The following is a 12,554-nucleotide window of genomic DNA, read 5'->3' as shown; positions in this document are numbered from 1 at the left end:
AACTGGTTGACAGACTAGAAGCAGACAGTGGGAATAAATTGGTCTTTTTTCAGGTGGCAGGCAATGGCTAGTGGTGTATCGTAGAGATCAGTGCTTAGGCCCCAGCTATTCATGATATAAACTTAGATCTGGAAACCAAATATATTATTTCAATGTTTCTGATGACACAAGACTAGGTAGCATTGTGAATTGTGAGGAGGATGCAAGGACACATCAGGGTGATCTAGACAAATTGAATGTGTAGGCAACCACATGGCAGATGCAGTATTACATGCATAAGTTTGAAGTTATGCACTTCATTGTGAAAAACAGAAATGCAGGGTATTGTTAAATGGTGACATAATGGGAACATGTATGTATAAAGGGATCTTGGTGTCTTCTACATCACTCAATGAAAGTAAACAGGCAGGTGGAGCAAGAAATTAGGGAGGCAAATGGTATCCTGGTCTTCTTGGAAGAGGATTTGAGTTCACAAATAGAGATGTCTTACTGCAGTTAAACTGGGCCTTGGTAAGACCATAACTGGAGTATATTGTGTACCATCTACTGAAGGCAAGATATTGTTGTCATAGGAGTGTAGTGAAGGTTCACTCAATGATCCTGAGGATGGAGGTTCTGTTGTAGGAGGAGAATTGGTTTGACTGGACTTGTATTCACTAGAAATGAGAATAATGACAGGGGATCTGGCTGAAATATATCAAATTCTAACAGAGTCTAGAACCAGATGTCATAGTCTCAGGAAATGGAGTTGGCCATTTAGGGCTGAGATAAGGAAAACATTTCTTTATTCACAGAGTGCTCAACCTGTGGAATTCTCCATCATAGAAGTCAGTGGAGGCCAGGTCACTGAGTATATTAAAGAAAAGCACTGCTAAACTTTTAGATATTAGAGGCATTGAGGGGTGGGGAGAGAATGCAGGAATAAGACAGAGGGTCAGCTATGACCATGCTGAATGTGGAAGCAGGCTCAAGAGGTAAGTGACTAGTTTCTATGTTTCTAAGTTTCCAAAGCTCTGTTAATGGCATGCTAGCCTGTCAACAAAGTCCAAGAGGTAAGCTGTTTAACTTGTAGATCCCAGTTATACAATAAATATGGTAAACCTGGCACATCACATGAAGGTGCCAGAAAAGATATGGCCTTTACTTCGAAGTGATATATGCCAAAAGGAATGGACAATATGCACTATGTGCCAAATTTGACACAGATATCATGGCAAATATCATCCCTTTATGCATCTTTGAAACTTGTACACCATGTTGCAATTTGCACACGATACGCTGTTTACAATAGGTCTGGCATTATCTGTTTTAAAAATCAATACAACTCACCAGGATGGTCAACTGAAATGTCTTACATTATTGAAACAGATGAACACTTACTACCAGTCTGCCAGTGAACAGGGATCTACATATCGCCATATTCCACAGGCTATCAAACCTGTCAGGTGCAACACCAAAGATTCCAAACCATAACAATGATCTCATATAGTTTGGCCACAGCTAAGCAGAGCCATTTCAGCAAGCTGCATCAGCTGATGACCATTGCAAAAGCTTAACTGGTGGCCTAAACACATCCAACATCGCTGAGCTAGTACCTTCTTTCTTTCTGGTCATTCAGAAATAATCTATGACTCTCCAAGAATCTAATCTTGAGAGGCAAAAGTTCATAAATCCGCAAGCTCTACATCAATACATACACATGGACATGTAAAAAAGAACAAGAGATTAGCCGTGAATCCATATATTGGCCAGGCAACAATAAGGACATTGATCAACTCATCAAGTTATGTGAAACGTCAACTTCATCCATTTTAACAATCAAGGAAACCTCTCGTTTCACGCAATTCCTTCTGAACTGTGTTGCAAGATTGCTGCTGATATTTTCCATATCTAAGGATGCAACAAAATTGTTTTGTTACACAGTGGGAATTTTGGTGAGATAGTCACCCACCAGAGATACCACTGTGTAACTGGTGTTGACACATTGCCCTTCATATTCAGTACGTTACATGTACTTCAACAAATTTTGTCTGACAATGATCTGCAGTACAAGACTGCGCTCCTCCAAGAGCAGGAAATGGGTTGTTCAACACGTCACCTCTTCTCACTAGTGTCAGTCAGAAGGTATTGCAGACCACACTGTTCTATAAAATTCATGATCATTAAAATGTAAAGCGCTTGCCAAGATTTGTAGGGAGCAATGTTAAATTTATGTGCTACTCCACTAGGCAACAGCTTACCTTCAACAGCAGCTCTTACAATTTGGAAGACAGAGCTGCACAGTTGTTCCCTGCCCATAACCTCACCACCCAACCATATGTGCCTGACACTGTGCTGGAAAGGAGGGAGAAAATGGGACAAGAGGATGATCAATGAGCATGGAGACAGTTATCCCAACTTAAACCAGGGCAAAGCATATGAGTTTGAGATTTTCATTCCAACATATAGATTCATGGGTACTGCATTCTTGTGTCCAGCCTGTCATATGACTTCATTTTTAATTCATTTATGGGTTGTGGGCTTTGCAGATGAACAAGCATTTATTGCCCACACCAATTGCCCTTAAGAAGACGGTGGTAAGCTAACTTTATGAACCACCGCAGTCCATTTGGTTTAGGTATAACCACAAAGCTGTCAGAAGGGAGTTTCAGGATTTTCACCAGCAGCACTGAAGGAATGGTAATACATTTCCAAATCATGATGGTAAGTGGCATGGAGGAGAATTGTAGATGATGGTGTTCCCATTTACCTGTTGTCCTTGTCCTCCTACATAGTACTGGTCACAGGTTTGTACATACTGTCCAAGGAGCCTTGGTGAATTTCTGCAGCGTATCTTGTAGATGGTACACATTGTTACTACCATGTGTTGGTGGTTGGGGGTGGGGGGCAGGTCGGGGTTAGGGGATGGTCAGTGATAAAGCATCTGAAGACTGTTGGGCCTGGGGCAGTAGCCTGAGGAGCACCTGCAGAGAGATCCTGGAGCTGAGATGACTGGCTTCCAACAACCACTACCAGGTATGACACGAACCAGCAGAGATCTATCCCCCGATTCCCACTGACCCCACTTTTACTTGGACTCCTTAATACCACACTGGGCCAAACACTGCATTGATGTCAAGGGCAGTCACTCTCACCTCCCCTGTACAGTTTAGCTCTTTTGTCCATGTTTTAAGTAAGGCTGTAATGAGGTCAGGAATGAAATGGCCCTGGCGCAATCCAACCCAAACTGAGTGTCAGTGAGCAGGCTATTAGTGAGCAAGTGTTACTTGATAGCACTGTTGACAACCACCTTCCCTCACTTTATTGATAATTTACAGTAGGCTGATGGGATGGTAAGTGTCTGCATTTGATTTGCATTGCTTTTTGTACACAGGGCATTGTCGGGCTATTTTCCTCATTGTTGGGTGGATGCCAGTGTTGTATTAGACTGGGACAGCTCGGCTAAGGGCACAGTTCTGGAACACAAGTTGTCATTATTATTTCCAGAATGGTGTCAGGGCACATGCTTTTGAAATATCCAGCCCCTTCAGCCATTTCTTGACATCATGTGAAATGAGTCAAATTGGCTGAAGATTGGAATCTGTGACCCTGGGGACCTCTAGAGGAGACTAAGATAAATCATTGACTTGACACTTCTGGCTGAGGATTGTTGCAAATGCTTCAGTCTTATCTTTTGCACTGATGTGCCTTGAGGATTGGTACATTTGTGCAGCCTCATCCCCTAGTAATGATCAATAGTCAAGCCCTGCAAAGAAATGGATGATATATCTGAATGCATATGACACAAGAATGTAGCAATATGGGTGGCGGTTAGGAAAGGTGGGTGGGGACATTAAGGAGGAGTGAGCTTTATGAAGGTTGTGTGGCAGTGAGACGTTGAGCAGGGATCAAGATGTTAGAAAATGAGTGAGTCAGTGACTGGGACTAGTGAGATTGTGGGTGAGGCTGATGTTGGTTGGAAGGATAATCATGGGGAAGGGAATCAGCGACTGTAGAACTCACGTAAAGTAAACTTGTTGGATTAGGAGGGAGCTACCATATTCCTCCCTTTTTTTAAAAATTCACTCACAGGATGCAGACATAACTGGCTGGGGCAGCATTTATTGCCCTTCCCTAATTGCTCTTGAGAAGTGGTGATGAGCTGCCTTCTTGAACCACTGAAGTCTATTTGGTGTGAGCAGACATACATTGCCATTAGGGAGGGAGTTCCAGGAGGAATGGCGATTTATTTCCAAAGTCTGGATGGTGAGTGGCTTTAAGGGGAACTTGCAAGTCGTGGTGTTACCATGTATTTCATTCCTTGCCCTTCAAGATGTTAGTGGTAATGTGTTTGGAAGGTGCTGTCTGAAGAGCTTTGATGAATTTCTCCTATGCAACTTGTGAACAGGACTGAGCATTGGTGATGAAGGGACTGAATATTTGCCTAGCAAATGGCCAGTTTTGTTCTGGATAGTGATGAGCTTCTTCAGTGTTGTTAGAGCTGCACTTATCCAGGCAAGTAAAGAATATTTCATCACACTCCTGTGCCTTGTAAATGGTAGGCAGGCTTTGGGGAGTTAGGAGGTGAATTACCTGCCACAAGATTCCTAGACATTGGCCTGCTCTTGTAGCCACTACAATTATATGGCTAGTCCAGTTCAGATTCTGAATGTTGATAGTTGAGGATTCAGTGTTGCTAATGCCATTGCATGTCAAGGGGGATTCTTAGATCCTCTCTTGTTGAAGACAGTCATTGCGTGGTATTTGTATGGCACAAATGTTACTTGCTTGGATATTGTTCCATTCGGAGTAGGACTGCTTCAGCATCTGAGGAGTTGCAAATGGTGCTGAGCATTGTGCAATCATCGGCAAACATCCCCACTTCTGACCTTATGATGGAGGGAAGGTCATTGATGAAGCAGCTGAAGATGGTTGGGCCTAGGACACTAGCCTGACGAATTGCTGCACAGATGTCCTGGATCTCAGACGACTGACCTCCAACAACCACAACCAACTTCTTCTGTGACAGGTATAACTCTAATCAGTTTTCCAATTCACATTGACACCAGTTTTGGCAGAGGTCTTTGATGCCACACTCAGTTAAATGCAATTTTGATGTCAAGGGCAGACACTCTCATCTCACCTCTGGAATTCAGCTCTTTTGTTTATGTTTAAACCAAGATTGTAATGAGGTTAGGAGATAAGAGGACTGGGAGGAACACAAACTGAACATCAGTGAGCAGGCTATTGCTGAACGAGTGCTGCTTGATATTACTATTGATGACACTTTACTGACAATTGAGTGTAGACTAATGGAGTGGTATTTGGCCGGGTTTGATTCATCCTCCTTTTGTGTATAGGAAATACATGGATAATTTCCAACTTTGTTGGATAGCTGTTAACGTTATAGCTTTATAGGAATGTGGAAAGTCTGAAACACTAGTTACTACTGCTGGAATATTCTCAGGGCCAATAGTTTTTGCAGTATCCAGAGCCTCCAACTATTTCTTGATATCACATGGAGTGAACTGAATTGGCTGAAGACTGGTATACGTGATGCTGAGGACCTCTGAAGGAGACTGAGGTGGATCATCCACTCAGTATTTGTGGCTGCAGATTGTTGCGAATGCTTCAGCCTTTCTTTTGCACTAAAGTGCTGGGCTCCCCTATTATTGAGGTTGGGATGTTTGTGGAGTCCTCCATAGAACTGTTTAATTGTCCACCACCTTTCATGAGAAAATTTGCAGGACCTTTAGGCAGTGCTATAAAGATATGAAATAATGGATCCAGCACTTGTTGCTTCCTTTTGCCTAAAAGGTGAAGAAAAATCTCACAGGAAAGGTGCACGGCCGCCTTAAATGCAGTTACTAACTGACTCACCTCCTGAGAACTGATTAGTCACTGACCCCTGAACTACCTCTGTTAAAACTATAATAGGAAGGGTTTGAGACAAGTTATCAAGGATTGAGTTATAAATTTTTACTTTCTCATCCATCCGGAACTTACCCAAGTTTGGTGTCATGTTCACCCCCTCAATTCCTTAACCATAACACAAATGGCCATACCTTCAGACATCAAAATATTACACAACACAGTTAACACCTTACACCTGTACATCTCTCTAATAGCCTCTCGTCCTTTAAGACAGTCTGTAACATTTACTTCTTAAACAAATCTTTTGGTCACCCTACCTAACATCCTATTTGGTTCTGTATTTTTATCCAATGACGTTTCTGTTAGTGCCTTGGAATCTTTTTACATAAAAGGCATAGTGTAATCACAAATGATCATTTCTGTTAATCTGGATATGTTTGGTGCTGATATTGAATGACAAATGTGGAAACGAAGTGTTCTATTCCTAGTACTGACAATATTCACTTTGATGAAAACAAAATGTTACCCAAAATGGTCTCGGTGAATGTGTATTCAAGCTGAAATGTCTTCAATTGGAACAGCCTCATGACAGAAGGCCACTATTATTATTCTTCATAAGAAAAATCTCAGCAGTGTATCCTACCACAGATACCAGTGAGTTACTTGGGAGCAAAACGGTTGGGTAAATTGCCTTTATCATTCATATGGCATTGAGTCAGGTTAGTCATACTTGTCAAAAAAAATCTGGCATTAAAAGATGATTAAATAAAGATCCATGTGCTAAAAATAGAGTATTTAAATACCTCGGGATAGAAGCAGATGTCTGTATACATTTCAGTAGAGTTGAATGTCTGATTCTTTATGGTTGTCAATGTTTCTGAATCACACCAAAACTGAAAAAGAAATTCAAGTGTTAGGTGCAATTTATTCAATAATTATATTTAAAAAAAAATCCACATCAAGTAACTTGGTCTAAATATTTAGGAAAGGTATAAAGATGTCAAAGCACATGTTTGAAAAACAATCTGCTAAATTACAGGAATGTATTGTAATCTCTCCAAATCGTGTTGTTGCCATCTGTGTAGCTAAAACAAGTTAAAATGTATGAAAGACCTAAAGAAGGATGTAAATGCATTGGAGGTAGTTCAGAAGAAGTTTACTAGCTTGATACTCAGAATGTGTGGGTTGTCTTATTAAGAGAGATTGGATAGACTGGGTTTGTTTTCACTGGAATTTACAAGAAGGGTGACTTGATAGAAGCTTATAAGATCCTGTATGGTCTTGACAAGGTGGATGTGGAAAGGATTTTTCCTCTTGTGAGTGACCTAAGGGGCACTGTTTAAGAATTAGGGGTCATCCTATTAGGACAGAGATGAACAGCTATGTTTTCTCTCAGAGGGTCAGGCAGCTTTGGAACTCTCTGCTCAGAATAGATTTGGAGGCAGGTTACTAAATATTTCTAAAGGGGAGGTAAATGGATTTAATAGACAGAGAAATCAATCAGGTGTAGATGGGAATGTGGAATTCAAAACACAAACAGATCAGCTATGATCTTTTTGAATAGCAGAACATACTCGAGATGCCAAATGGCATACTACTAGTTTTATTTTTCACCTTAGTACATATATTCATATTCTTCATCTTACACGACTTCAGTTTTTAGATTTCCACATAGTTATGGCTAAAGAAGTTTGAACACAATGCTTTATTTTTATTAATTCGTGGGATGCGGGTGTCACTGGACAGGCCAGCAGTTTATTACCATCCCTAATTGCCCAGAGTGCAGTTAAGAGACAACCACATTGCTGTGGACCTGGAGTCACATAGGCCAGACAGGTAAGGATGGCAGTTTCCTTCCCTAAAGGACATTAGTGAACCACGTGGGTTTTTACAACAATCGACAATGGTTTCATGATCATCATTAGATTCCTAATTCCAGATATTTATTGAATTCAAATTCTATATCTGCCATGGCAGGATTCGAACCCGGGTCCCTAGGGCATTACCAGAGTCTCTGGATTAATAGTTCAGCAATAATACCACTAGCCATCACCTTCCCCAATTTATTTGACAATTCCCAAATAAGCAATGGCAAGGTGGGGTTAACTGTTCTTAACAATGAGGCTGAAAAATCCTCTTAATGGCTCCATCCATGCAAAGTTGGTTTTGCTGGAATTGTACATTAAGTCCTATTCATGTGCATAAATAGGGTTTCTATCCTATTTCCAACAGAGTGATAACAGTGAAGCAGGAGTATTCTAAGGAAAGTCCCAGCCCTAATCATACTGGTCCTAGTAATCAGGACAGATTCAAGGAACTGCAGCATCTTGTCACTGCATAAAAATGCACAACTCTTAAAATAATAAAGGAAATAGAACTAATGGTGACAGCGTCAGAGAGTGTTTAGGTGTATTGACGAGGCGGTCTCAGTGCCAACTCATGGCCACTGTGGCGGAAGCATCTTCCGGCAAGATGGCGACAGGGTAAGTGATTCCATTTAGAGTTCCACTCTGGTCGCCAGTTCCCTTTCTTTTCTTTTTCTCTTATTCTTCTCTCTCCTCTCTGCAGTATTTCTATTCACCCCAACCCTCACCCCCTTTTATAATTACCTACATAAGGAGTCAGGAAGGAGTTGGGTCACGACTGGGAACCAACCGTGTGGCAGGAGCTGCACGCACGGGCCGTGCCTTCAGCGATGGCAGATCACGTGTCGGCCGGAGCGACGGCGAAGGATCAAGAGTGGGCCGATTCGACAGTGACAGCGGGGCCGGTTCGGCAGTGGCGGTGAGAGCGGGGCCGGTTTGACAGTGAGCGTGGGGCCGGTGAGGCAGCGGCGGTGAGAGCGGGGTTGGTGAGGCAGCGGCAGTGAGAGCAGGGCCGGTGAGGCAGCGGTAATGAGAGCGGGGCTGGTGAGGCAGCGGCAATGAGAGCGGGGCTGATGAGGCAGCGGCAGTGAGAGCGGGGCTGATGAGGCAGCAGCGGTGAGAGCGGGGCCGGTGAGGCAGCGGCGGTGAGAGCGGGGCCGGTGAGGCAGTGGCAGTGAGAGCGGGGCCGGTGAGGCAGCGGCGGTGAGAGCAGGGCTGGTGAGGCAGCGGCGGTCGGCAGGGCGAGTGGGCCTTTTGCATGGCAGCAGCTCCTGGTTGCTCTAGTGTTTGGAGTGGTGCCTGCACCATTTTGGAGATGGGACTTGGGACTCGGATCTGGGCTTTTCTTTTTCTTGCTGACCTTTTGGCTCTGTTAAATCTTTTAATTCTGGTTTTTGTAACCAAGTGGGTGCCAGTGAATAGCGACTTGTGCAATTTTCGCTGTACTTATGTATTCCTATATTCAGTACATGAGACAAATAAATAAGTCTAAGCGAGTTTGGGTTCCTAGCAGCATCTGCGTCCAGCGCAGGTTCATGGAGGCAGCGATGGAGATGTGTTTGGGCCCTGTACGAGACCCTGCGGCATCGGCCATCGCTGCATTGGTGAGGTGGGCCCGGAGTGGACTCCTGGCAGCGGTGAAGACGTGTTTTGGCCAGTGCAGTACCTGGCATTTGTGGCATCTGCGTTGGTGTGATCGAGCAAGGATCTCCAAGTTCTTTTCTCCTAAATGTAACAGGCTAATTCAAATTTTTATCCCTATGCAAATGTGCGTGTTAGTTTTTAAGGCTGCCAATTTTCTACTGTGAGTCATCAAAATAGGACTTTTTCCAACATACTTCCCCCACCTAATACTGGGAAAAATTCACAGACACAAAACATTGGATTGAATTGAATGGCTGCAGCAGTCAGAAACCCAATTGTAACCCTTCCACGGCCATATCCAGGAACACTGATGTCAGTTAGCAAGTGACATACTGGCAAAGGGTGTCGGTGGAGGCAGCTGATGCCGAAAAGTGGTGACTTTCATTCCAGTGACAGCAGTGCAGCGAAGGGACTCCCCTGGCCACAAGACCCATGGCGGGACACTTAACACAAAGAACTGTAAAGTTGAACACTTCTTCTGGGTTTCTTTATTCTTCTGCCTTTATATTCTATGCTTTGGTTTATTTCTCTGTATTTTAAGGAGGCGGCAGAGAGCGGCCACACTATGCAACATTTTTCACTGTCTTTTGTAATAAAATACATGTGACAATAAATCAAATCAAATCAAATATGCAGGGAGGCTGCCAAGTATACCCTCACTGGAGCCTGTTTCACTGGCTTACCTCTGCTCTCAGACCTCCATTGCTGACGGCTGCTCTGAGCCTCCTGCCACTCCTGGTGAACTCTAAGAGCTATTGGCCACGTGATTGCCTGGCAGCTCTTGGATGTAAGCTCTTCATCTTTAAACACTCGGGACTTTAAGGGCTAACATTTCACTCGCTAACTGACATTTCATTCCATCAGTCTTCCCAGATATGGCCGTGGAAAGGTTGCAATTAGATTTCTGACTGCTGCAGCCATTCAATTCAATCCATTGTTTTGTATCTCCTCCTTAAATTTAGTCAGTGTCTCAGCAGTCAGTGCACTCTGGGGTAGTGAATCCCACAGATCATGACCCTTTGAGAGAGTAATTCCTCCTCATCTCTGTTTTAAAACTGCTACCTCTTACACTAAAACAATAATCTCTTGTTCGAGATTGCCCCACAAGGAGAAACATCTATTCTACGTCTACTTTGTCAATCCCCTAACATCTTATATACCTCAATTAGACCTCCTCTTATCCTTCTAGAGTGTACAGGCCTAATCTGCTCAATCTCTCTTCATATGACAAACTCCTTAGCCCTAGATAACACAGATCTGGTGGAACGGCTGCTTTATATTGCAGCAGTATGCTTCTTGTGAGAAGGCTTTAGTCATTAAGTTTCTGATCCATCCAGGGACTCAAACTGTCATTCATATTTAGTAACACTTTCAAATTTTGAAGTTATGTATATTATTTGATGTCATACAAAATTATACCAGATTTAAGCTGCAATTTCTTAAAAGTAAAGTTTGTTAATTTTTTCTGTTTTTCTGGTAATTTTTGACACAAAGAGCATAGAATATACTGAATCTGTTTAACAACATGTAAAAGGAGAGTGAATTTTCACCTAAAGTCTCATTGGAGCTAAATATTTAACAATGTATTTTATCAAAGTGATGTACTAAAGTAATGCAATGGCATAAGTCAGAATTATTGTACATTTAATTATGAAAAGGTTGGCTTTAAGTCTTATTTCATTATATATAACTAATAGCATAATATTCTTCAGGGTTTTTGTTAGCAAGCTATAATTTTTCTGCCTTTATCAATGTACACCTTAGTTTTCTGAATAATGATACACTTGATTGGGAGATCAATTGGATCTGTATTTCTTTGAAGGTCGAAAACTAAACTGCAGTATGTTCAATAGGATTTAAAATGGTGTGGAGCCCAAAAGCCTTCTACTTAAGTTACTTCAAACATACCTCACCAAAAACAATACAATAACAATTTAATACGTACTATATTCATCATAGCACTAAGGAAGTTTATCATAATGGAGATAAGTGTAACGACATTCCTTGCGAAATGTGTTTCATTGATCCAGCAGCAACATTTCCGAAGCACTAAAGGCAGACATTTATAATCCTCTGCAGTTGTGAATAGTATCAATGCAGCATGCAATATGATCAGAATAGTATATTGGATCGCCACGAGAATTGTTCTAAAGAGAAAACATTGTAAGGTCATTTAAAAATATACAGTCCACTCAAAATAACACCGCATGTGACAAACCATTAACATCTACGGGCTGTATTTGTCTGATTAACTCAAAAAGTATAAACTGACTTTTGCTATACAGGTATTTCAATTGTCGGAATAACACAAAAATACTGGGGCTGATTTCAACATCCCAGTCAAGTGATAGCAGACTGGTAATATCTGAAGCTCAGGAAATTGATATTAACATTCTTGTTTTCTGTCATTGGTTGTTGTTTCATTTGTGGGCTTCACATGGGTGACCCTACATGTCCGCCTGTTTCAGGTTAAGAGTCCTTTGACATACAAATAGGAACACAGTGTAATTTTATAATACCAGGTGGATTGTGACAAAAGTAAGTTCTTTCAGGAAGAGCTTTGTGGGTGCATGAGGAGAGTGAATGTTCCTGGCACCATACAATCTTCCAGAAGTTGCTGATATTGCAAGGACCTCCTCCTGTCATTGCCTCCTGCCTCTCCACTTTAAGTTATTACTTCAGGTTCAACTTCATGTCGGAGCCACAATCTCTTCCTCCTCCAATTAACAAGTTACCTTTGAGCACTAACTCAACACCTACAACAGGCTGTGCATATTGAAATGAATTCTGACCATTAGGTGGCTTTAGGTCCTTGCAAATAGATTAAGCGGCATGCCTCGTGTCCATCCAAAGTTAAAATTAGCCCAAAGTTTCCAACTTATAACACCACCAGAAAAATTGCAACAATCAAATCCAAAACGGTGCTATTTTGCAGGTGTGTACTAGATGAGCTGGCCACTTGAGCAGTTGTATTCATCAACAAATTGACAGTCAGGCAATTCCCATATGATGTGGCCAGAGACAGGGGTTGTGTAGAAAGGTTACCTGTCTTCTTTGAATGCCAGCAATGTTCTGTTGAGTGACCTGATTTATCACAATTAAATCAGACAGTGTGTTCTCCTGCAGTCTCTGCCTCCTATGTTCTTTCTCCCAAAGGTTGGAAATTGGTTTCCACATTTTTCTCCATTCCCT

The 12,554-nt window shown here is 42.1% G+C and overlaps 1 protein-coding gene across 3 annotated transcripts in view; it reads right to left on the bottom strand.

Annotated features, from left to right (window-relative positions):
• Positions 1-12,554, bottom strand: part of adcy8 (adenylate cyclase 8 (brain)) — a 104,547-nt gene that overhangs the window by 39,263 nt on the left and 52,730 nt on the right. For all 3 annotated transcript variants that reach the window (XR_007261930.1, XM_020514206.2, XM_020514207.2), the window contains 2 exons: positions 11,308-11,509; positions 6,657-6,746 (listed from right to left, as the gene is read on the bottom strand). Coding sequence is in view for 2 of the 3 variants with exons in the window: in XM_020514206.2 (XP_020369795.1) it covers positions 6,657-6,746; positions 11,308-11,509 (292 nt within the window). In the remaining variant the exon portion in view is untranslated. The remainder of the gene's footprint in view (positions 1-6,656; positions 6,747-11,307; positions 11,510-12,554) is intronic.

This window comes from Rhincodon typus, chromosome 4 (genome assembly GCF_021869965.1).
Source record: "Rhincodon typus isolate 14 chromosome 4, sRhiTyp1.1, whole genome shotgun sequence".
In the NCBI taxonomy this organism is placed as follows: domain Eukaryota; kingdom Metazoa; phylum Chordata; class Chondrichthyes; order Orectolobiformes; family Rhincodontidae; genus Rhincodon; species Rhincodon typus.
Note: the sequence above shows the minus strand (reverse complement) of the source record. Positions and strands in the feature narration are given on the sequence as shown.